This window comes from Mustela nigripes, chromosome 2 (genome assembly GCF_022355385.1).
Source record: "Mustela nigripes isolate SB6536 chromosome 2, MUSNIG.SB6536, whole genome shotgun sequence".
NCBI classification, from domain to species: domain Eukaryota; kingdom Metazoa; phylum Chordata; class Mammalia; order Carnivora; family Mustelidae; genus Mustela; species Mustela nigripes.
The window spans coordinates 7,496,622-7,518,372 of record NC_081558.1 but is presented as its reverse complement, the minus strand read 5'-3'; the positions used below and the strand labels follow the sequence as shown (position 1 = coordinate 7,518,372).

Below are 21,751 nucleotides of genomic sequence, written 5' to 3'. Positions count from 1 at the left end.
CTCCCTTCTGCGCAGAGGCACAGGGCCCAGCAGCTCTTTTGAAGATAGATTTGGAGCGTTGATGGGGAACACAGTCCCCTAAGCTAGAGCCCCACCCAGCACGCCAACGCAAACACTAGAGTGGCCAATGAGAGAAGGAGTGGGGCAGCCAGCCACCACACGCTGCAAGGTCTGCATTCCCCATCGAATCCCCTCCTTCAGCGGTTCACAGACAACCTCTGCTTGGAAACCCGAGCTGAGAGGAGGGAACAGAAGAGATAGGGCCAGGCCAGCGTGGATAGATTCTCTCCGGATACACACCTGCTTTCTCTACTGCCTCCTTCCCGGCCTCTGCTCAAACACCATCTCCTCAGAGAGGCCTGCCCTATCTTCTACTCTACCCAATCCCTCTCCTGCTTATCACGTGGGAGGAGGTCATAGATCACTTTATCCATCTCCTCTCCATTAAAATGTGAGCATCTTGAAGAAAGGACGGCAACCGTCTTACTGTCTGTAGCATCTTGAATGGTACTTGCTATGTTCCTACCACAGAACCTTTGCACCTGCTGTTCCTTCTGCCTTGGAATGACCCCCCCCCCCCATATGCCTGTGCTGCCTCTCTGGTCCTTCTGGCCTACAATAAAATATCCCCCTGGGTGAGGCCTCTGGCCATGCTTACATTTCCAGTCCTAGCTACTTACCTTGTTATTCTCTTAATAGGCAACACATTTTTCCTTTTTATCCTGATTATTTATTTTTTAAGATTTTATTTATTTATTTGACGGAGAGAGAGATCACAAGTAGGCAGAGAGACAGATGGCCTACTGTCATCGGTGGGGTGGGGGAAGCAGAGAGCCCAATGCGGGACTCATCCCAGGACCCTGGGATCACGACCCAAGCCAAAGGCAGAGGCCCAACCCACTGAGCCACCCAGGCGTCTCATCCTGATCATTTTCTTCCTCCCTCTTTGGAATGCCACTTCTGTGACAGCAGGGTTTGTATCTGTCCTGCTCACTGCTTGGCCATGGTGCTCAGAACAGTGGTGAGGACACAGTAGGTGCTCAATAAATGTTTGTCAAATGAATTAAAATGAAAGCACACACTGGTCTTTTCAGTGAGATGTTTATTTCCTATGAAGAAAATAAAATAGAAAAAGCAATGTTTTGGGGTGCTCTGTAGACTCTATTATTGGCAGTCTGGTTAAAACAAACAAACAAACAAATAAACAAAAGAGTGGAAGCGCCAGAGAGGTCAAGGAATCTGACCAAAGTCATGCACATGAGCGGAGGGGCAGGGATTTGAACCCTGGCGGTCCTTGGCTGAAAACTGCAGTCACATCTGATCCTTCTTGGTATTCTGGCCTGAAGATCTAATTTGCTGACATCTCTCAAATCTTGGAGCCTAGAACAGAGCAGACCAACCCACAGGGATGCAAGATGATTTTCCCTACAGAGGCTGTTGGCCGTTAGGGAGCATCAGAATCATCTACAATAACCTGGTAAAATGCTGGTCTTTAAGGGTCTAGCATGTGAAATGTGGCTAGTGCGATGCAGGAGCTGAGTTTTAATCTTAATTAATTTAAAAGTGAAGAGCCACAAGTGGCCATTGGCTAGAGTACTAACAGCACAATTCTAAATTGCAGATCTGGTTTCCATAGCCTTTGAGCAGCTGAACTCTCTCGGCATTATGCCATCATTAAAAAAAAAATTCATAAGTCTTACCACCTTTATTATTATTTTGAATGACATTGTAGCTTCCACTTATTATTATTTTTTAAAGATTCTATTTATTGGGGTGCCTGGGTGGCTCAGTGGGTTAAAGCCTCTGCCTTCAGCTCAAGTCATGATCCCAGGGTCCTGGGATCGAGCCCCGCATCAGGCTCTCTGCTCAGCAGGGAGCCTGCTTTCCCTTCTCTCTCTGCCTGCCTCTCTGCCTACTTGTGATCTCTCTGTCAAATAAATAAATAAAATTTAAAAAAAAAAGAAAAATCTTTAAAAAAAGAGAGAGAGAGACAGAAATTGATTTCTCTCATATGAAAGGATTTTGGGGGGCGCCTGGGTGGCTCAGTGGGTTGAGGCCTCTGCTTTCGGCTCGGGTCGTGCTCCCAGGGTCCTGGGATCTGGCCCTGCGTGGGGCTCACTGCTCGGCGGGGAGCCTGCTCCCCCCGCCCCCAGCCTGCCTCTTTGCCTACTTGGGATTTCTGTCTGTCAAATAAATAAATAAAATCTTAAAAAAAAAAAAAAAAAAGGTTTTGGAGGAACTTGGTCCTGGGTAAGGACAGATGCCCGGCTGCCAGCGGTCCAGGCTTCTATCCTCTTCATTTCTCTTCCCTCCCTGTTTCCCCCTCCTTTCCTCCCCTCCTCACCCCCCCATCCCCCTCTCTATCTACCCATACATCCATCCACCATCCAACTACCTACCTAAATACTCCACTGTGTTTCCTAAGAACAAGACACTCTCTTACATAATAGAACCTTAGTAAAATGATCAAAATCAGGAATCTATAAACTTTCATCAGATTTCACCAATTGTCCTAGCGCTGACCTTTAGAGCAGAAGAAAATCCCAGACCACTCGTGGCAGGCAGTTGTCCTTTTAGTTTCCTTCAATCGGAACAGTTTCTGACCCTTTCTTTGTCTTTTGTGACCTTGACATTTTTGAAAAATATAGGTCAGTAATTTGGCAGAATGTCCTTCACGTTGGGTTTGTCTCATGTTTCCTCATGATTAGATTCAGGTTATGCAGTTTTGGCAGAAATACCACAGAAGTAAGGTGTTTTTCTCAGTCCCATCACCGGCAATGTTAACTTTGATCACTTAATTGCGTTTGCCAAATTTCCCCACTTGAAACTTATCATTTCCTCCTTCGTAATTATTAAGTATCTTGTGGGGAGGTACTCTGAGACTCTGTAAATATCCTGTTACTTGCCAAATTTTCAGTCATTTAGTATCTCTTCTTGTCTGAACCAATTATTACTCACCGACTTTTTTTTTTTTTAAGAAAATCAGAGGCTATCACATCATTTTCTTCCACTTTTTATTTTTAGAAGAAAGTGACACTTTTTTTAAAACTTAACCACAATACCATGATCAGGCTTATCAAAAGTATCAATCAGTGTTAAAAATTTCCCCATCTGTCTCTGTTTTCTTTCTTAACATTTGACTTTTGATCAACATTTGACTTGTTTGATCCAGAATTCAAACAAGGCCCTCTTGTGGCATCTAGTTAATGAATCTCTGAGGTATTTAAATTTTTGTTTTATTAAAGAGTTTATTTATGGGGCACCTGGGCGATGCAGTCGGTTAAGCACCTGCCTTCTGCTCCAGTTGTGATCCTAGGGTCCTGGGATCGAGTCCCACATGGAGCTCCTTGCTCAATGGGGAGCCTGCTTTTCCCTCTGCCTCTGCCTCTCTCTTTCTCTGTCTCACATGAATAAACAAATAGTATATTATATAAACATATATAAGCAATATAATAAATATTATTTATTTATTTACTTGAGAGAGAGAAAGAAAGCATGAGAGGAGGTAGGGGAGAAACCTACCTCCATCCCTTCCTTCTGTCCTAACTCATCTGTTGAAGAAACCAGGTTGTTTGTCCTGGACAGTTTCCCATAGTTGGTATTAGTCGACAGCAGCCCCGGGCCATTTAACAGGTCTCCTGTCAGATTCAAGATTGGTATTTTTGGCTTCAATTCTTGATAGGTAATGCTGGAAACTTGCATCAAAAGGACATGAAGTCTGGCTGTCTCTCTCTCTCTCGCTCGCTGGTAACTAAGACTGATCAGGACGTCTAGATGCCGTCAGCCTGATCCCACCTTTATAAATTCTCCCGTCCAACTACTCCTAATGGCTTGGTCATGCAGGGACAACCGTTGACTGGATCCATTGTTTACAGAGGATTTCTGGTCTACCTTCTAATCTCTACCTCCTGGCTCTTTTTTCTCATTTGTCTACAAAACAAGTGTATTCTCCCAAAATTCAGACATCTGATGTTCATCATCTTTCCCTGAATGTCTTGTCTGGAAAAGTTAAATCATTAAAAAAAGAAGGGGGGGGAAATAAAGTTGAGAGTGAATGATTCGTTTTTAGTGATGACTGTGGTGTAGGTGTTAAAGGTACAAATTAGAGGGTGCCTGGGTGGCTCAGTGGGTTAAAGCCTCTGCCTTTGGCTCAGGTCATGATCCCAGGGTCCTGGGATCGAGCCCCGCATCGGGCTCTCTGCTCAGCAGGGAACCTGCTTCCACTTCTCTCTCTCTCTCTCTCTGCCTACTTGTGATCTCTGCCTGTCAAATAAAGAATAATTAAAATCTTTAAAATAAAATAAAATAAAAGTGAAAAAAAGTGTGAGAGCGATGTGCACATACATAATCACAATGGAATATTATTCAGCCATAAAGAAGGGAATCCTGCCATTTGCTGCACTGTGAATGAACCTGGAGGACATAATACTAGGTGAAATAAACCAGACACAGACAAATGGCAAACAATTTTGCTTATACATGGAATCTAGGAAAACGGAACTCACAGAAGCAGAGAGTGGAATGGTGGTTGCCAGGAGCTGGGAAGAGGGGGGAATGGGGGAGATGTTGGTCAAAGGGTACATAACTTTCAGTTATAAGATCAGTGAGTTCTGGGGTGCCTGGGTAGTGCAGTTTGTTAAGTGTCCGACTCTTGGTTTCAGCTTAGGTCATGATCTCAGGATCTTGAGATGAAGCCCCATGTCGGGCTCCATACAAAGCTCGGAACCTGCTTCAGATTTTCTATCTCCCTCTTCCCCTCCCCACCACTTGCTCTCTCTCTCTCTCAAATGAATAAATAGATAAATCTTTTAAAAAGTAAGATGAATAAGTTCTGAGATCTAACGTACAGAATGGCGATTGTGGTTAATACTGTATTGTACAGTTCTAATATTCTAAGATAGTAGTGTTCTTACTATACACAAAAAATGATAACTAAGTGACGTGCTAGGAGTATTAATTAGCTGGGTGGTGGTAATCATTTCACAATGTATGCGTATATCAAAGCCTCATGTTGTACACTTCAAATACATGCAGGTTTTAATTGGTGATTATACCTCAATAAAGCTGGGGAAAATGCTTCTGAAACTTTCACAGGCGAGGAGCTTGTAAAAAATACAGCTTCCTGGGTACTACCAGGGCTGGTAGAATCTGATGCCGGGGCCCAGGACTCTGCATTTTCACTCTGCGCTGCTCCTGATGTGACCTATCTATGACTTACAATTTTCAGATGCTGGTGCAAGGCTGATTTTAGTCTGTAAGATATTGCCCAGAGGAAATATGGCTTGGACAAGGCTGTTGTTTTATCATTTCTGCGTGGAAATCATTCTCACCTTGGGTGATCCACACCCTCAGGGGATGTTTGGCCAAGTCTGGAGACATTTTTGGTTGCCCCACCGGAGGATGGAAGTGGGATGTCGCTGATCATTCTCCAGGCAGAGGACAGTCTTTCATGACAAAGGATTATTTGGCCCCAAATATCAGCAGTGCCCAGGTTGGGACACAACACGTGCCCTTCTGGCTCCTTCCACCTGGTTCGTTGGTTCAGGACTCCAAGGCCACAGTTGGGAGTGCGAGGAAACTTCTAGAAGCATCTCCAATGCCCCCATTGGAGACGGTCAGTTCACGTCTCTTTCCCAGGTAGTTTTAATCACTTAGTGATTGCCTTTGGAGAGGCACTTGTGGTTAATTAGTGGTCATTTCCGGAAAGGAGAGGCTTCATGTGAAGTCCCTCTGATTTAATGGTCCAGGGAAGGCCCACTTCTCATTCCTGCTCAGTGTGGTGAGGAAGATTTTTCTTTGCAGTTCCAGAGCGGTTGCTGTGTGTTTTCCCTTCAAGCGCCAGGAGGTGGGTGATTCCTCACAGTCTGTCCACTGTTTTCCTTTAGGGCCTGGTGGCTACAATGGGTGGTGGCCACAGGACTCAGGCAGGCTGAAGAAGCCTGGGGTGGGCTGAGGGAGGAAAGGCAGAACTTAAGTGTCTTAAAAGGAAGGAAGGAAGGAGGCCCAAGCTTGAAGTGGGTTAGAGAAGTGGTGAGACGTACTCTGGTGATTTACATAAACGGAATCATGTGGTTGGTCCTCCTCTAGGCATGGACTCTTTCACTTGGCATACTGTTTTTGAGATTTGTCTGTGATTTTGCATGGAGTTATAGAGTGCTTTTTTTTTTTTTAATTTAAATTCAATTAGCCAGCATAGAGTGCTTGTTCTCAATACTGAATATCAGGGTTCTGTAAAGTATAGTTTGCAGGCTAAATTCACCTGACAGCCTGCTTTTGTAGGAACTATAAGCTACGAAGGGTTTTTATAATTCTTTTTTTTTAATTTTATTTATTTCTCTCACAGAGAGAGACACAGCGAAGGGGGGGAACACCAGCAGGGGAAGTGAGACAGGGAGAACCAGGCTTCCTGCTGAGGGGGGAGTCAGATATGGGGCTCAATCCTAGGACCTTGAGATCATGACCTGAGCCAAAGGCAGATGCTTAATGACTGAGCCTCCCAGGTGCCCCAGGTTTTGTTTTTTTTTTGTTTTTTTTTTTTTTAAAGATTTTATTTATTTATTTGAGAGAGAGACAATGAGAGAAAACATGAGCGAGGAGGTCAGAGGGAGAAGCAGACTCCCCATGGAGCTGGGAGCCCGATATGGGACTCCATCCCGGGACTCCAGGATCATGACCTGAGCTGAAGGCAGTCGTCCAACCAACTGAGCCACCCAGGCGCCCCCCGGGTTTTACTATTATTAATTTTGGTGGTGGGGGAAGCACAACATTTTGGGACCTGTGAAAATAGTGTGAGATGATTCCAATTTCAGTGTCCACTAATAAAGTTTTATTAGAACATAGCTGTGCCCGCACAGTTACATAATCGTCTATGGCTCTTCTCACCCCACAGCTGCTCAGTAGAATTGTTGTGACAGAGAATATGGCCCGCATATCCTGAGATATTTATTATCTGACCCTTCTCAGAAAAAGGTTGTGACCTCTAGGTTTAGTATTCCATTGTTTGAATACATAATTGTTAGTTTTATTTTATTTTTTTAAAAGATTTTATTTATTTATTTGACAGAGTAAGATCACAAGTAGGCAGAGAGGCAGGCAGAGAGAGAGAGAGGGAAGCAGGCTCCCTGCTGAGCAGAGAGCCCGATGCGGGACTCAATCCCAGGACCCTGAGATCATGAGCTGAAGGCAGCAGCTTAACCCACTGAGCCACCCAGGTGCCCCATAATTGTTAGTTTTATTGTTAGATGTTGTGTGGTCTTCAGTTTTTGGCTATCGTGAGCAAAGCTGCTATGAATATTTTTGTACACATCCTTTGGTGTAGAGGCACTCATTCCAGGAGTAGAATTACTGGGTCATAGGGCAGAGGTACATTTAATGTTAGTAGACATCGTCAAATCATTTCCCAAAGTGGCCATACCATTTTGGACTTCTCTAGGAGCATTCTGGTCTTGCTAACACTTGCAATTTTTTTTTTCATTTTTGCCATCTGTGTGTGTGTGTGTGTGTGTGTGTGTAAGCTGATATTGCACTGTGGTTTCATTTTGCATTTCTCTGATGACTAATGTTGAGCAGCTTTTCGTATGAGTCTTGGCCATTTTGATATCCTCTTTTGTGAAGTAACTGTTCAACTCTAGTCCACTTAAAGAGACAGATAATCCTCTAATTAATTCAAAGGCATTCAATGTGTATTGTAGATATGAGTCCTTGGTCAGTGGACATACATCTGTGTCTTGTCTTTAGTGGCATCTTTTTTAAAAAATATTTTATTTATTTGACAGACAGAGATCACAAGTAGGCAGAGAGGCAGACAGAGAGAGAGGAGGAAGCAGGCTCCCTGCTGAGCAGAGAGCTCCATGCGGGGCTTGATCTCAGGACCCTGGGATCATGACCTGAGCCGAAGGCAGAGGCTTAACTCACTGAGCCACCCAGCACCCCTACTGGCATCTTTTGGTGAACAAAAAAATCCTCTTAATACAGCCTGATATTTTCCTTTATGATTAATGTGCTTTAGGTCTTGTTAAAGAAACTAAAGTCACAAAGATGTTGCATATTTTATTTTAAAAGCTTCCTTGAATTTGCCTTCACATTTAATTGTGGAAAACATACAGAATTCAGTTTTGTGTATGGTGTGAGGTAGGGATCAAGGTTTACCTCCTTCCATATAGCCAGCCATATAATGAACCCAGCATCATTTATTGAAAAGACAGGCTTTCCTTGCTGCTCTGCCAGTTGTTTTTGTTTGACATAAATAACCACATGTTCCAGCATTCCAAAAAGGCAAAAAAAAAAAAAAAAAAAAAAGCCTCAGAAAAACTCCTCTTCCTGCCCAAAGCTTCTACCCTGCTAGTTAACATTCCTTATCTCCAGGAAGTTAACCATTTGTTTCTTTCCCAAGGCTTTATGTATAAACAAGTAAATACCCAGAATTCTCCCTTTCCCCCCCCCATATAATCTGTATCCTACTCTGCACTCTGTTCTACATCTTGCTTTGTTTTGTATTAGCAATTAAAAATAAACCTCTAAGGTACTATATGAAAAAATATCCTTTTGTTTTTTGTTATTGTGGGATCTGTCACTATGTGAATGGAATACACTTATTTTAACTAAATCTCACTGAAGTAGAACTAGGTTATTTCCAGTCTTTTGCTGCAGACAAAGTTAGTCAATAGCTGTGTCCTCTTCTCCTTTTGCACATATATATGACCAAATCTTATGAGAAATTTCTGGAAGTAGAATAGCTGAATAAGAGCATGTGCAGGGATACCTGGGAGGCTCAGTTGTTAAGCATCTGCCTTCAGCTCAGGTCATGATCCCAGAGTCCTGGGATTGAACCCTGCTTCTCCCTCTCTCTCTGCCCCTGCTTGTGTTCCCTCTCTCGCTGTGTCTTTCTCTGTCAAATAAATAAATAAATAACATCTTTTATTTTTAAAAAGTGTGTGGATTTGTTATTTTGATGAATGTTTGTAGACTAAACATTTAATGTTGGGAGCAGGGAGGAACAAGCATCACACCCTCATCTATGCAGGGTTCCATGAGGTGGTTGTCCTCATCATCATCATCATCATCTCCTTTTTTAAGATTTTATTTTCTTTTTCTTTTTTTTTTTTAAGATTTTATTTTATTTATTTGACAGAAATCACAAGTAGGCAGAGCAGCAAGCAGAGAGAGAGGGGGAAGTAGGCTCCCCGCTGAGCAGAGAGCCCGATGCGGGGCTCAATCCCAGGACCCTAATGATCATGACCCAAGCTGAAGGCAGAGGCTTAACCCACTGAGCCACCCAGGTGCCCCTTATTTTTCTTTTTTAAAGATTTTATTTATTTAACAAAAAGAGAGATCACAAATAGGCAGAGATACAGGCAGAGCCAGAGCGGGGAAACAGGCTCCCCGCTGAGCAGAGAGCCTGATGTGGGGCTTGATCCCAGGACCCTGAGTTCGTGATCTGAACTGAAGGCAGAGAGAGGCTTAACCCACTGAGCCCCCCAGATGCCCCCAAGATTTTATTTTTATCATTTGAGAACGATAATGAATGGGGATAGTGGGAGGGGAAAGTGGAGAGGGACAAGCAGACTCCCTGCTGAGTGGGTTCCAGACACAGGACTCAATCCCAGGACCCCGAGACCATGACCTGAGCTGAAGTTAGATACTCAACTGACTGAGCCACCCAGGCATGCCCCCATAAAAGTAATCATTATGCCCAACATGGCGGCTTGAAATTACCCCAAGATCAAGTCGCCTGCTCTACTGATTGAGTCAGCCAGGTGTCCCTCCATGAATCTTTATTGTGTATCAACTATATCCTGGGCACTTTGCTAGGTGTTGGGCATAGGGAGGTATGACTGACCTAAACTGTCACCGCACACTATGTGATCACCACCTGAAGTAAGGACTCTGAAAGAGGGGCACCTGGGTGGCTCAGTGGGTTAAAGCCTCTGCCTTCAGCTCAGGTCATGATCCCAGGGTCTTGGGATGGAACCCTGCATCGGGCTCTCTGCTCAGCAGGGAGTCTGCTTCCTCTCTCTCTGTCTGCCACTCTGTCTACTTGTGATCTCTCTCTGTCAAATGAATAAATAAAGTCTTTTAAAAAGGGGGCTCTAAAAGAAAGAGCTATGGTCTTAAGAGCCTACTAGACACCTTTTGGGCTGGAGAGATCAGGAAATTCTCCTTGAAGGAGGTGATGGTTGAGTCAAAGTAGAAAGAATGAATTAAAGATTTTCTAAGCAGGAGAAATGGTGTGTGAAACAGCAGGGCTTCCCAGACTAAGGCAACAGCAAATGCAGAACACTATGGTTATATAACAAAAAGCCCCAAAGTTTGGTGGCTTAGAACAGCTCACTTGTATTATCCCTCATGGTTGCTGTGAGTTGGGAATTGAGCAGCAAAGCGAGCCTGGGAGCAATTCCAGCTTGAGGATCTCTCATACCTTTCAGCTGGGTATTGGCAAGGGCTACAGTGGTCAGAAAGCTTGGCTGGGGCTGGAGGGGCCATTTCCAAAGTGGCTCACGCCCATGGCCGGCAGCTTAGTGCCTCTTGCCCTGGCTCACCACAGGGCTCCTTGAGCATCCTCACAATATGGCGGCTGATTTCTGCCACCAAAACAAGGTGGTACTGCGATGTCTTTTATGACCTAGCTTCAGAAGTCCCGCACTTTCACTTCTACCATCTTCCTTTGGCCCTGGTTCCAAGAGGACCCCACAAGGGGATGAATACCAAAAGGCAAAGAATGTTGGGGACCCTCTTGGAGGCTGGCTACCACAGGCCTTACGCAGGAAGGGGCCCAGAGTGACCAGGGTGTGGCTCAACTGGGGGGAGCAAAGGAGTGATGGCAAAGGCTGATGTGGGTGGGGCTAAATGCATAAGGGATGGGTTTACTCTAAGAACCTTGAGAAGGCCTTCTGGTCCATTCAATGGGTTAGGGAGGAGGGGACTTGATCAGATGGATTCTGAGAAGATTCCCTCCCACTGGCAGGGGATTCAATAGCTGAATATGTGGTAAGAGGCCTGAATGGCAGCCCAGGGAGGACGTGGGGCAAGTCATCTGGGAGAGCGCTGAAGATGATCTAGATTGGGGTGTCCTTGGAGGGGCATATCAGTACACTGATTTGAAGGCTGCTAGGCTTGGTAACAAGCCTCCTGTGATCCCAAACAGTAAGCCATCTGCCTGTTCAAGGGCCCTGCAAAAAGCAAGTGGGTCCGCCCAGCACACTCCAGAGTTGTTTTTTCCAGATCTGATTCCTGGCCATGTGAGCCGAGAGAGAGAAAGAGAGAGAGAGAGAGAGAAGTGTTTGTGTGTGTGTGTGTGTGTGTGTGTGTGAGCGTATGCATGCTTGAGAGGCCCACCCTGTTGGTCTTCCTGCCTGGCCCTTGTCTGGGGTGAGTGGCAAAGTGTCCCTTTTGAAGCCTGGAGTGCTGCTGCCACTGCCTAAAGCTTTTGCTGGGCCTGGCACCAAGAGAGAGTTCAGTGGCCATGACTAATTCCCCAGCTGGTGGGGTGACTCAGCTCTGGCCTTCCGACTGAGTGGCTCAAGGCATGTGGCTATCTCCCCACCGGCCCTGGCGCTTTGGGCTGCCCTGACCTTGGCTGGGCTGACCCGTAGCCTCTCCTGGCTTCTGGAGGGTGGCCCTTCAGCTGAAGGCTGGAATGTGGCCTCCAAAGTGACGAGCTCAGGCCTGATAAGTCTTTCTCTTGAGGTGTTTATGAGCACTACTTCAGAGACTGAGAGGTGGAGACGGGGTTAATGCCAGCAAGAGCTGAACCCGGTTTCTTCTGGAAGTTCCATTCATTTCTCTCAAGGGCTGAGCCCATTTTTAGGTGGGGGATGGGTCTCCAGTGGTCTAACCCTTCACTCTGGAGGTGCTCAGGAGTCACCTGTATATTCCTGGGGCCAGTCTTTATGTCCCTGAGGCCTTGCCCCATCTGTAAAACCATTTAAATCCTCCCTCAGTAAAGGAATCACCTGAGAGGGAGCCTTGACTAAGTGCGGTTGCTCCCCTGTGAGCGCAGTCCCCTGACAAAGAATTATAGTCTATCGCTCCTCTCTCCCCTGTCCCATGAGCACCCTGTGTCTTAAGGTGTGTCCGGGGCCCCGAATACTGGCTTCTGGCTGGTCTACAGGGGCCTGAGCCTCCCTTTGGTGACACAGTCTTCTGTGTCACCCCCTTTCTGCTCTTACTTTTTAATCTACTCCCCCCCAGCCCTGCCTCTGGGCCTCCAGGGGGCCTGACAACTAACCAGCCAGCTGGGTATCACTGTTTTGCATTCGGGCTCCTTAGCTAAGGACCCCTGAATTCATGGCCCCTGCTGCTTCCTTAGTCCATGATCTTGGGTAAGCAGCCTCTGAGCCAGACTCCTTTGTGACAAATATTCCAGGATTAAACGAATTCCTCTAAAGAGAATAGTATAGTATGTAAGTGCTGCTAAAAATACTACTAGCTATTAATTTTAGTCTTATTAATATTTCAGTCTTCCTGGATCCTGCCATGTATGGGTAATCCATTGCAAACAGTCTGAGACCCACTTCTGGCCAGGCTGACCTCCCCCCACCAGCTGCTGGGGAAACCTAGTATACATGTGTGTTTACAAACCAAGTGACTTATAAAATCTGTAATACGAAAATGTAAAAATGTACCATAATTTGTAACTTCGTTCTGATGTGTTGTGTTTTTTTTTAAGATTTTATTTATTTATTTGACAGATAGAGGTGACAAGTAGGCAGAGAGGCAGGCAGAGGAGAGAGGAGGAAGCAGGTTCCCTGCCAAGCAGAGAGTCCCATGCGGGGCTCGATCCCAGGACCCTGGGATCATGATCTGAGCCAAAGGCAGAGGTTTTTATTGTTGTTTCAGCAGGTACTTTTTTTTTTTTTTTAACTCCTCCCTCTATGAATGGTTTATTTTTTATTGTGGTAAAAGACATAACTCTTACCATTTTAACTATTTTCGAGTAAACAGTAGTGTTAACTGCATGCCTGCGGTTGTGCAGCAGATCTCTGAAACTTTTTCATCTTGTAAAACTGAATTTGTTTGCACTGAACTACTTTCCTTCTCCCTCCTCTCACCAGCCCCTGGTCCCCACCATGGTTCTTCTTTTCTACAGTTGTAAAGTTTATTTTTATCTTTTTTTTTTTTTTTTTAAGTAATCTCTACATCTCTACATACAAGGGGGGCTTGAACTCACCCAAGATCAAGGGCCCTCTGTTCTACTGACTAAGCCAGCTAGGCCTGGCTTGCTCTTTTTCTTTGAGACTTTGACTGCTTTAGATACTGAATAAGTGGAATTATGCAGTATTTGCTTTTTAAGATTTTATTTTATTTTTTTGTTTGACAGAGAGACACAGCGAGAGCAGGAACACAAGCAGGGGGAGTGGGAGAGGGAGAAGCAGGCTTCCTGCAGAGCAGGGAGCCCGATGTGGGGCTCGATCCCAAGACCTTGAGATCATGACCTGAACCGAAGGCAGATGCTTAACAACTGAGCACCCAGGCGCCCCAGTATTTGTCTTTTTGTGACTGGCTTACTTTATTTACCACAATGACCTCAAGATTCTTGCAGGTTGCCACAAAAGGCAGGATTTCCCTTTTTAAGGCTGAATAACCCATTGTATATACCACATTTTCTGGAAACCCTTCATCTTTCCAAGAACATTGGGTTATTTCCATCTCTCTCTCTCTCTCTCTTTTTTTTTTTTTAAGATTTTTATTTATTTATTTGACAGAGAGAGATCACAAGTAGGCAGAGAGGCAGACGGAGGGCGTGGGAAGCAGGCTCCCAGCTAAGCAGAGAGCCCGATGTGGGGCTCGATCCCAGGACCCTGAGATCATGACCTGAGACGAAGGCAGAGGCTTTAACCCACTGAGCCACCCAGGTGCCCATTTCCATCTCTTGACCACTCTGAATAATGCTGCGACCAAGAAGGGTGTGCAAATATCTTTTTGAAATCTTTCTTTTTTTTTTTAAGATTTTATTTATTTATTTGACAGAGACACAGCGAGAGAGGTAACACAAGCAGGGGCAGTGGGAGAGGGAGAAGCAGGCTTCCTGCTGAACAGGGAGCCTGATGCGGGGGCTCGATCCCAAGACCCTGAGATCAGGACATGAGCCGAAGGCAGACGCTTAACAACTGAGCCACCGAGGCATCCCAGAGATCCTTCTTTTAATTCTTTTGAATATATAACAAGTAGGATTGCTGGATCATATAGTTATCCCATATTTATTTATTTATAAATATTTTATCTGGGAGAGAGAGAAAGAGAGCAGAGCAGGAGCCAGGGGAGAGGGAAAAGCAGACTCCTTGCTGAGCAGGGAGCCCAATGCAGGACTCCATCCCAGGACCCTGGGATCCTGACCTATGCCAAAGGCAGCTGCTTAACCACTGAGCCACGCAGACGTCCCTCCGTTTTTAAATCTCTTGTGGAACTTCCACTCTTTTCTGTGCTGGCTGCACTATTTTTACATCCCCCCGATAGTACACATGGATCCTAATTTCCACATTTCTGCCAGCACCTGTGTTTGATTATTGTGTGTGTGTGTGTGTGTGTGTGTGTGTATACTGCATATATACACACATATATATAATAATTTTTTAAAAAGATTTTATTTATTTATTTGACAGACAGAGATCACAAGTAGGCAGAGAGGCAGGCAGAGAGAGAGAGGAGGAAGCAGGCTCCCTGCCGAGCAGAGAGCCCGATGGCGGGGCTTGATCCCAGCACCCTGGGATCATGACCTGAGCCCAAGGCAGAGGCTTTAACCCACTGAGCCACCAAGGCAGCCCATATAATAATTTTTTTTTAGTTCACCGCATGCCAATTAGAGTGGCCACTATCATTGTGGTTTTGATTTGCATTTCCCTGATTAGTGATGTTGGGTGTCTTTTCATATGCCTATTGGCCATTTGTGTATTTTTAGGGAATGGTTTATTCAAATCTTTTGCCCATCTTTAAAATCAGGTTGTCGTCTTTGTTGAGTTGTAGCTGTTTATTCTGGATATTAACATTTTATCAGATATATGGTCTGCAATCTTTTTTCCCATTCTATATGTTGCCTTTTCACTTTGTTGACTCCTTTGCTGTGCATAAATTGTTTGCTGTAGTCCCATCTGTCTTTTCGCTTCTATTACCTGTGCTTTCATGTCCTAGTCAGTAAATCATTGCCAAATTCAATGTTGTGAACCCCCCTTTTTTTCTTCAACGTGTTGCATAATTTCAAGTCTACATTTATGTCTTTAATCCATTTTGAGTTAATTTTTATATGCCGTAGGTAAGGACCCAACTTTACTTGTTGGCACGTAAACATTTCCCCAATTTTCCCAACGCCATTTGAAGAGACTACCCTTTCCCCAAGTTCTGGTGCTTTTCTAAATCACACAGTCTGTGGAAGTGGCCTGGGCCTCACCACACTGCGAGATCTGTGATGCTAGCTGCATAGTTTGTGCGTCCTCAAGATTATCCGCGATTAGCACCTTTTTAAAGATGAAACGGGGCCTGGGTCTAAATGACCCATCCAAGGTCATTATAATGAGCATATGGATGGAGTGGAGTTCAAGTCCTCAGTTACAATCCCAAGAGCCCACATGCTGGAGCCCTGTAGGAATGCTCCTTGTTTTATCCCCAGCATGCTAGGAAGAATGAATGAATGAACCTCTCAGGCGAGGCTCCCAGCAAACAGGGAGCTTGGACGAGCCCACAGCTCCACGCGGGGGTGTGCTCCCTTCTCGCGCCTGCGCGGCCCCGGTGCACGACCTGCTCCACTCTATCTGCCCGCACATGGAATGGCCTCTCTCCCTATGGTACGTCCCGCCTTCCCCCACGTCGGGGCCGAGATGGTACATGCCGCCTTAGCTCACCGCCCCTCCCCATCGGTTTCCGCGCGAAAAGCCAGGGCTCCCTTGCCGCCGGCGCCGCTGTCTCTGCTGCAGTTTCCAAGATGCCTGCCCGCACCGCCCCGGCCCGGGTGCCCACGCTGGCCTCGCGAGCCATCTCCCTGCCCGATGATGTCCGTAGGCGGTAGGTGCTGCAGGGGGGGGTCTGTGAACTCGGGCTGGGGGCGATGAGGCGGGGTTGGGGGGGGTTGGGAAGTAGCTCGGCGTTGGGGGTGGGGGGTTGCTTCCCCTCTTGGTAGCCCGTGGCTGCCGCTGACAGACGGGCGCGCATGCGCGGGACGGCGCGGCGGCGGTTGGCGCGGGCAGGGTGGCACTTCCGGTCGCGCGCACCCCTGGCCGTTTGGCGCCAAAATGGGCCGAGGCCCCTCACAGTTCCCTGGTGACTAGAAACTTGGGGTCACTTCTGATCTCAAAGTAGAGTGAGCTTTGGGTTCTCCTCGGGGATCCCCTTCCTGGAGGAGCCACGGGCCTGGGTCCTGCCGCCAGTTTGGTCGCGCAGGAAGTGGGCAGCCTGCGGCCTCAGGACACCCCTCGGCCCGGGCACTTCGGCCTCTACTTCCGGTGCCCGGCCTGCTTGGTGGGGGGTCGAGCTGGTCCGGTCCCTGGGGGCATTTTGCCCCCCCCCCACCTTGGCACCCCGCGCAGCGCATCCCGATGGCGGCCTCCAGAGACAGACGTCGCCGCTCGGGCCCCGGGCGCGGCCGGCTCAGGTTTGCGACCCCCGTCTTCCTTGGGGGGCTTCCTTCATCTAGGACTGCTGCGGGGAAGTCGCATCTGGAAGGAGCTCGTACCGTGCAGCGCAGGACCAGGGGCTCGGGCAGCATGAAGGCTGGATGGTCTTTCCCAGTAAATCTGTGCCTGTGAGCCATGGGCGTCAAGCCTCGCTAGGGAGAACTGGCTGCAGTTTCGTTGTGTGCGCGTATGCGCGCGTGACACAGTGGCCATGGGTGTGTGTGTGTGTGTGAGTGCTTCACACAAGTGGCCGCAGTTTCGTGTGTGTACGCGTGTGTTGCACAGCAGTTAGTGTCCGGACTGGCTGTAGCAGTTCTGTGCAGGTGGGTCGCGGGCAAGAATACTGGGCTCCTGTTTGTGACAGGGCACCACTTTGACTCCTGAAAATCGGCACTCCTTGGAACACTAGTCATTGGAACCTTGACCAGGCAGGAACGCCCCCCCCCCCCCCCCGGATTTGTGAGCTGGTTTTGCCATTTCCCTGTTTCCCTGTGCTTTTCCTATGGTTGTGCCAGGCCAATCTTTTGGGCTTTTGGAGTTGGGGTGTGTGTGTGTGTGTGTGGGAGGGGCTGTATTTGGGGGGTACCTACCACGGGTTTTAAGGTTCAGTCCGCTTCTTAATCACAGAGGAGGTGTGTCTTGTTGAAGAATCCCTATCTTTATCCTCCCAAGATAAAACTTGAAATGGAATTATGGAAGTCCCTGGCTTGGTGATGACAGACCCAACAGATGTTTGGGCCCAGTCTTCTTTACTCTGATGGTGAGAACTCTCATCTCCTCTGGCTTGTTTGACCTTGGGCAAGTGTCATAAACAGGCTGTGGCCATGGACTCCTTAACGTGGGCTTTAAACTGACACTGGATGACAGGAGACTATGCCCAGCACATAAAGCCCCACATGTTAGCATTCTTATTGGCTAATCTAGCCTTTTGTCAGTTCTGCCAGTCAGTCCCTAATCATAGAAAGCACTTGACAGTTCCTCATTTAATCCTCAAAAGTTCTTAAGAGTGGATGCTGTAGGAGTTTGCTGTGAGGAAGCAAGGATTCCTGCTGATGTCTGCTTCTTACCAAAACGTTTCCTTTCATCTAGGGTTTTGAATAGGCCACTGGCTTAGCTTAGGGGTTTTCTTGGGCCACTGTAAGTCTCTGGCTGAATTTGAATGCTCTTAAGTAAGTTTTACCATCCTCCGTTACCTTAGGTTTCATATTACTTTGAACCAGAATTGCCTACTGTAGGTGCAGAATTTTGGGACTCTGCTTTAGGCCACGGGATGGACATTGAAATTGTCTGCTTATGGGACCTTCAGCAACGTCTTGGCTTACATTTTGAATTTCATTGTACAAAATACATAAACATGGTATTCAACACTCCCTTAGATTTGTAAATGGAAGTATAACTTCTTGATCTACAAAAATTAAAGGGGTATGACTTATAACACAAGAGGTACTTAAGTCCAGTAGAACAGTCTAGGAACAAAATTAGGCCAGGTCCTCATGCGTTCCTGTCACTTTTGCTAGCTTACCTATATATGTCAGCTTCTTTTTTTTAAACACGTAGTTCCATTAGATAATGTAGTAATACCAGAAAGTATTTTCCATGTTTGGGTTTTTAAGTCTTTAACTTCATTTTTAAAGTGTAGCATCTAAATCGAAAAACTATATAAAGTAAAGCACCCAAAATCTAAAAATTATGCCTTTCGGGACAAGCTATATTTTTCCACTTATATTTCTTATTTTGTCCAAGCTGCCATTTGTACAAAGCGATGTCTCTCACTGGTCTTCCTGTTGCTACTCAGGTCTTTTCTCCATGTGCAACTGTGAATCCTCTTACAAAGTTGCATCTGATGGTTTCCTTGCCCCCCACACACTGCCGGGTGCACTGGTCCTGAAGTCCAGAATCCCTGTCCACTTGTCTGATTCATCGTGTGTTCTTTTCACAAGCCATACAGACCTCAGGTTCTCAGGGCCTGAAACCATGCAGAGCGTCCAGTGGGATGCTGAGCTGCTCCCTATCTACCCCTTCCCTAAGTTGGCTACTGTCCATTTATCCTTCAGACTGTGCTCAGAAAGACCCATCCCTCTTCCCCATGACAGAAAGGGTGTTGAATTCTGCCCAAGCACCCTGCATGTTGCCTTTGCAACCCTGGCGTGGATGGTGATTTGTTTGCCTTATTCTGTCTGTAGCTTGGTGTAGAGTAGACTCTGAAAGGCGTGCATGCAAGACTTTCCCCTCTAAGGAAGCCTGGATTCAAGCACAGATTGTAGCAAACCTCCTTTGTACCACTCTGATTAGCCTAAGTAATTGTGCCGGCTTTTTAAACTGCTAGTCCTGTGATTAGATTAAGTCAGGTTTCAAGTTCTTAGCTCTAGTTCCCTGACTCCAACTGATTGGGTATTGAAGAGGGCAAAACTGACTCCTATTTCTCCCTGGCAGGAATATTCTAGAGGTGCAGACCACCGGGGTTCAGATTCCTTCCTACCATAGCTATAAGGCTAAGGGTTTTTTTTTTTTTGTTTGTTTGTTTGTTTTTAATTGTTTGCCTGGGGTTTTTTGTTTGTTTGGGTTTTTTTAAGAATTTTATTTATTTACTTGACAGAGAGAGATCACAAGTAGGCAGAGAGGCAGGCAGAGAGAGCGGAAGGGAAGCAGGCCCCTGCTGAGCAGAGAGCTTGATGTAGGACTCGATCCCAGGACCCTGAGATCATGACCTGAGCTGAAGGCAGAGGCTTAACCCACTGAGCCACCCAGGCGCCCCAGGGCTAAGTTTTTTAACCTCTTGGTGGTCGGTCTGTCTGTCTTTTTTTTTTTTTTTTTTTTGAGAGAGAACCCGCACAAGAAGGGGGAGGGGCAGAGGGAAAAGCAGAGTCCTTTCTGAACAGGGTCGATACCAGGACCTTGGGGTCATGTCCTGACCCGAAGGCAGACGCTTAACTGATTGAGCCACCCAGGCACCCCACCTCTTAGTGTTTTATCTGTAAAATGGAACGGTGTTGCCCATGCTACCTGGGCGTTATGAAGATCAACTAAGCTGATGGGTATAAATGTGTGGTAAAGCAGCCCCTGCCAGAAAACTTTCTGTGCTACTTACCGCACGATCCGCTGTGTATTTCACTTCCATTAGAGGAGCATGCTATTGAGGCAGATGTCAGTATTTCAGTGTAGGCCATGTACAGATGATGTATATTCCTGCTTATCATTCCAGCCTTCACGTTTGGCTTCTTGTAGAACAGTCTGGGCTTGTTCCTTCCACTGCCGCCTTTGCTTCTGTGCCAGGTATCCAGTCCTATTCTTGCTCAGGCTTTCTTCTCAAGGATTGAGGTGGTGTTCTGTCCTCTTTCATCTCTCAGTATCTCTTGCTTTTTAATCCTTTCTATCCTTGGCTTTTGTGGTGCGGTTTACTACCAAGGAGCCTCTCTCTCCCCTGATATTCTGTCCCCGCCAATCATTTTCTTTCGTTCCTGGGCCCTTACCTCTCCCAGTCCTAGGACTTGCAGCGGACTAACTCCAGTTTTGAGGTCTCTCAGGAAAGCCAGTTTTAATTTCTAGCTGTCGGGTAGCCAACCAGTGCTGCTGAGCCACTGTTCCCTGAAATGTCACTCTTCACACTCATGGCCTGTTTACTTTTTCTCTACCAAAATGTTCTGAATTTCTGATACCGCGTTATTTTTTTGTTTTTGTTTTTAAAGATTTTATTTATTTATTTGAGAGAGGGAGAGAGAGCATGAGAAGGGAGAAGCAGACTCCCCAAGGAGCTGGGAGCCTGATGTGGACTCCATCCTGGAACTCCAGGATCATGACCTGAGCCAAAGGCAGTGGCTTAACCAACTGAGCCACCCAGGCGTCCCATGCATTAGTTTTTAATTGGATCCATAACAAATTATCTTAGTGGTTTAAATAGAACCTAAATTTGTTCTAACAATGCTGTAGGTCAGAAATCTGGTATGAAATCTGGATGAAATAGTGTTAGCAGGCTACATTCCTTCCTGGAGGCTCTTGGGGAGAATGTTTCTTCACTCTTTCAAATTGTTGGCAGAATTCAGTTCCTTGTGGTTGTAAGATTGAGGTCCCTCTTCTCTTGCTGGCTCTAACCATGCCCAGCTTCTGGAGGTGATGTACCCTTTGGCTCCTGGCCCACTGCCTCCATGTTTCAAGTTCGTAAAGTTCGTAAAGCCTCCATGTTTCAAGTTCGTGCCACATCTCTCTCTCACCCTTCTTGAGTCACATCTCTTGAAATGCAGCTGGGAGGTTTTTCTGCTTTTAAGGATTTAGGTGATTAGATTGGGCCCACCTGGCTAATCCAGGATAATCTGCCCATCTCAAGGGCTATAACCTTAATCACATCTGCAGAATCCCTTTTACCAGTGAGACAACGGTACTCCCAGGTTCTGGGGGATTAGGGCATGGACATCTCTTTTTGGGAAGGGCTCATTATCCTGCCTCCCGCAGGCAGGATATCATCTCAGGCCGTCTGAGATACCATCTCAGACAGCCCTGTCCCATCTGCCATGCGGCCAGTTCCAAGAGGCAGAGTTCATGAAGTTTTGTAACTTCTCTAGCAGTGGTCACCATTCCTGGTAAATCACATTACAGACCAGCATTTCTAGCGTGTTAAAGAATGATTTAACATTTGGTAATCTCTTCCTGCCTTATCTACATTATGTAATTCTGCCAGATTAATTTTCCTAAAACACAGCTCTGGTGTCTTGGTTTCTTCCTCCCTGCCCTCCCCTCCCCGCCACGATTCCTTCAGTGGTTTAACTGTGGAACAAAATCAATTTTTTAGCCTGATGTTATTGACCTCCCTCAGACTGGCACCCAGCCTGCCTTGTGTGGGTTTCTTGGGTGTCCTGAGCCAGCTCCTCCACTGTACGGCTCCTGTTTGGGCAGCTCCCCTGCTCTGCTCCCGCCGAGCTGTTCCCCCGGGCTAGTCCTTCCTGATGCTTTCTATACCTTTGCTCTTCAGAAGCCCTCAGGTTTGAACAATATTTGCTTGATTCCTTCAGATACAGTTTATTTCCCTTGTAGGACTGTGTGCGGGAAGCAACGAGGAATGAATCATGGGATCTAGGGCTGCAAGGGAGCTGAGGTGTTCCCTCATACTCCTAACATGGCTGCTGTCTCAGTATCCTGCCTGGTCCTCCACGTCTGTT

The 21,751-nt window shown here is 46.5% G+C and overlaps 1 protein-coding gene across 3 annotated transcripts in view; it reads left to right on the top strand.

The window, feature by feature from the left end:
* The first annotated feature begins 15,740 nt into the window (after nt 1–15,740).
* The window catches only part of DNMT1 (DNA methyltransferase 1), a 56,242-nt gene continuing 50,231 nt past the window's right edge, over nt 15,741–21,751 (top strand). For 2 of the 3 annotated variants that reach the window (XM_059388968.1, XM_059388966.1), the window contains exon 1: nt 15,741–15,993. In XM_059388968.1, coding sequence (XP_059244951.1) covers nt 15,914–15,993 — 80 coding nt within the window. In that variant the 5' untranslated portion in view covers nt 15,741–15,913. Of the gene's footprint in view, nt 15,994–16,163; nt 16,580–21,751 lie in introns of those variants that run through there. The other variant, XM_059388967.1, reaches the window with a different exon arrangement.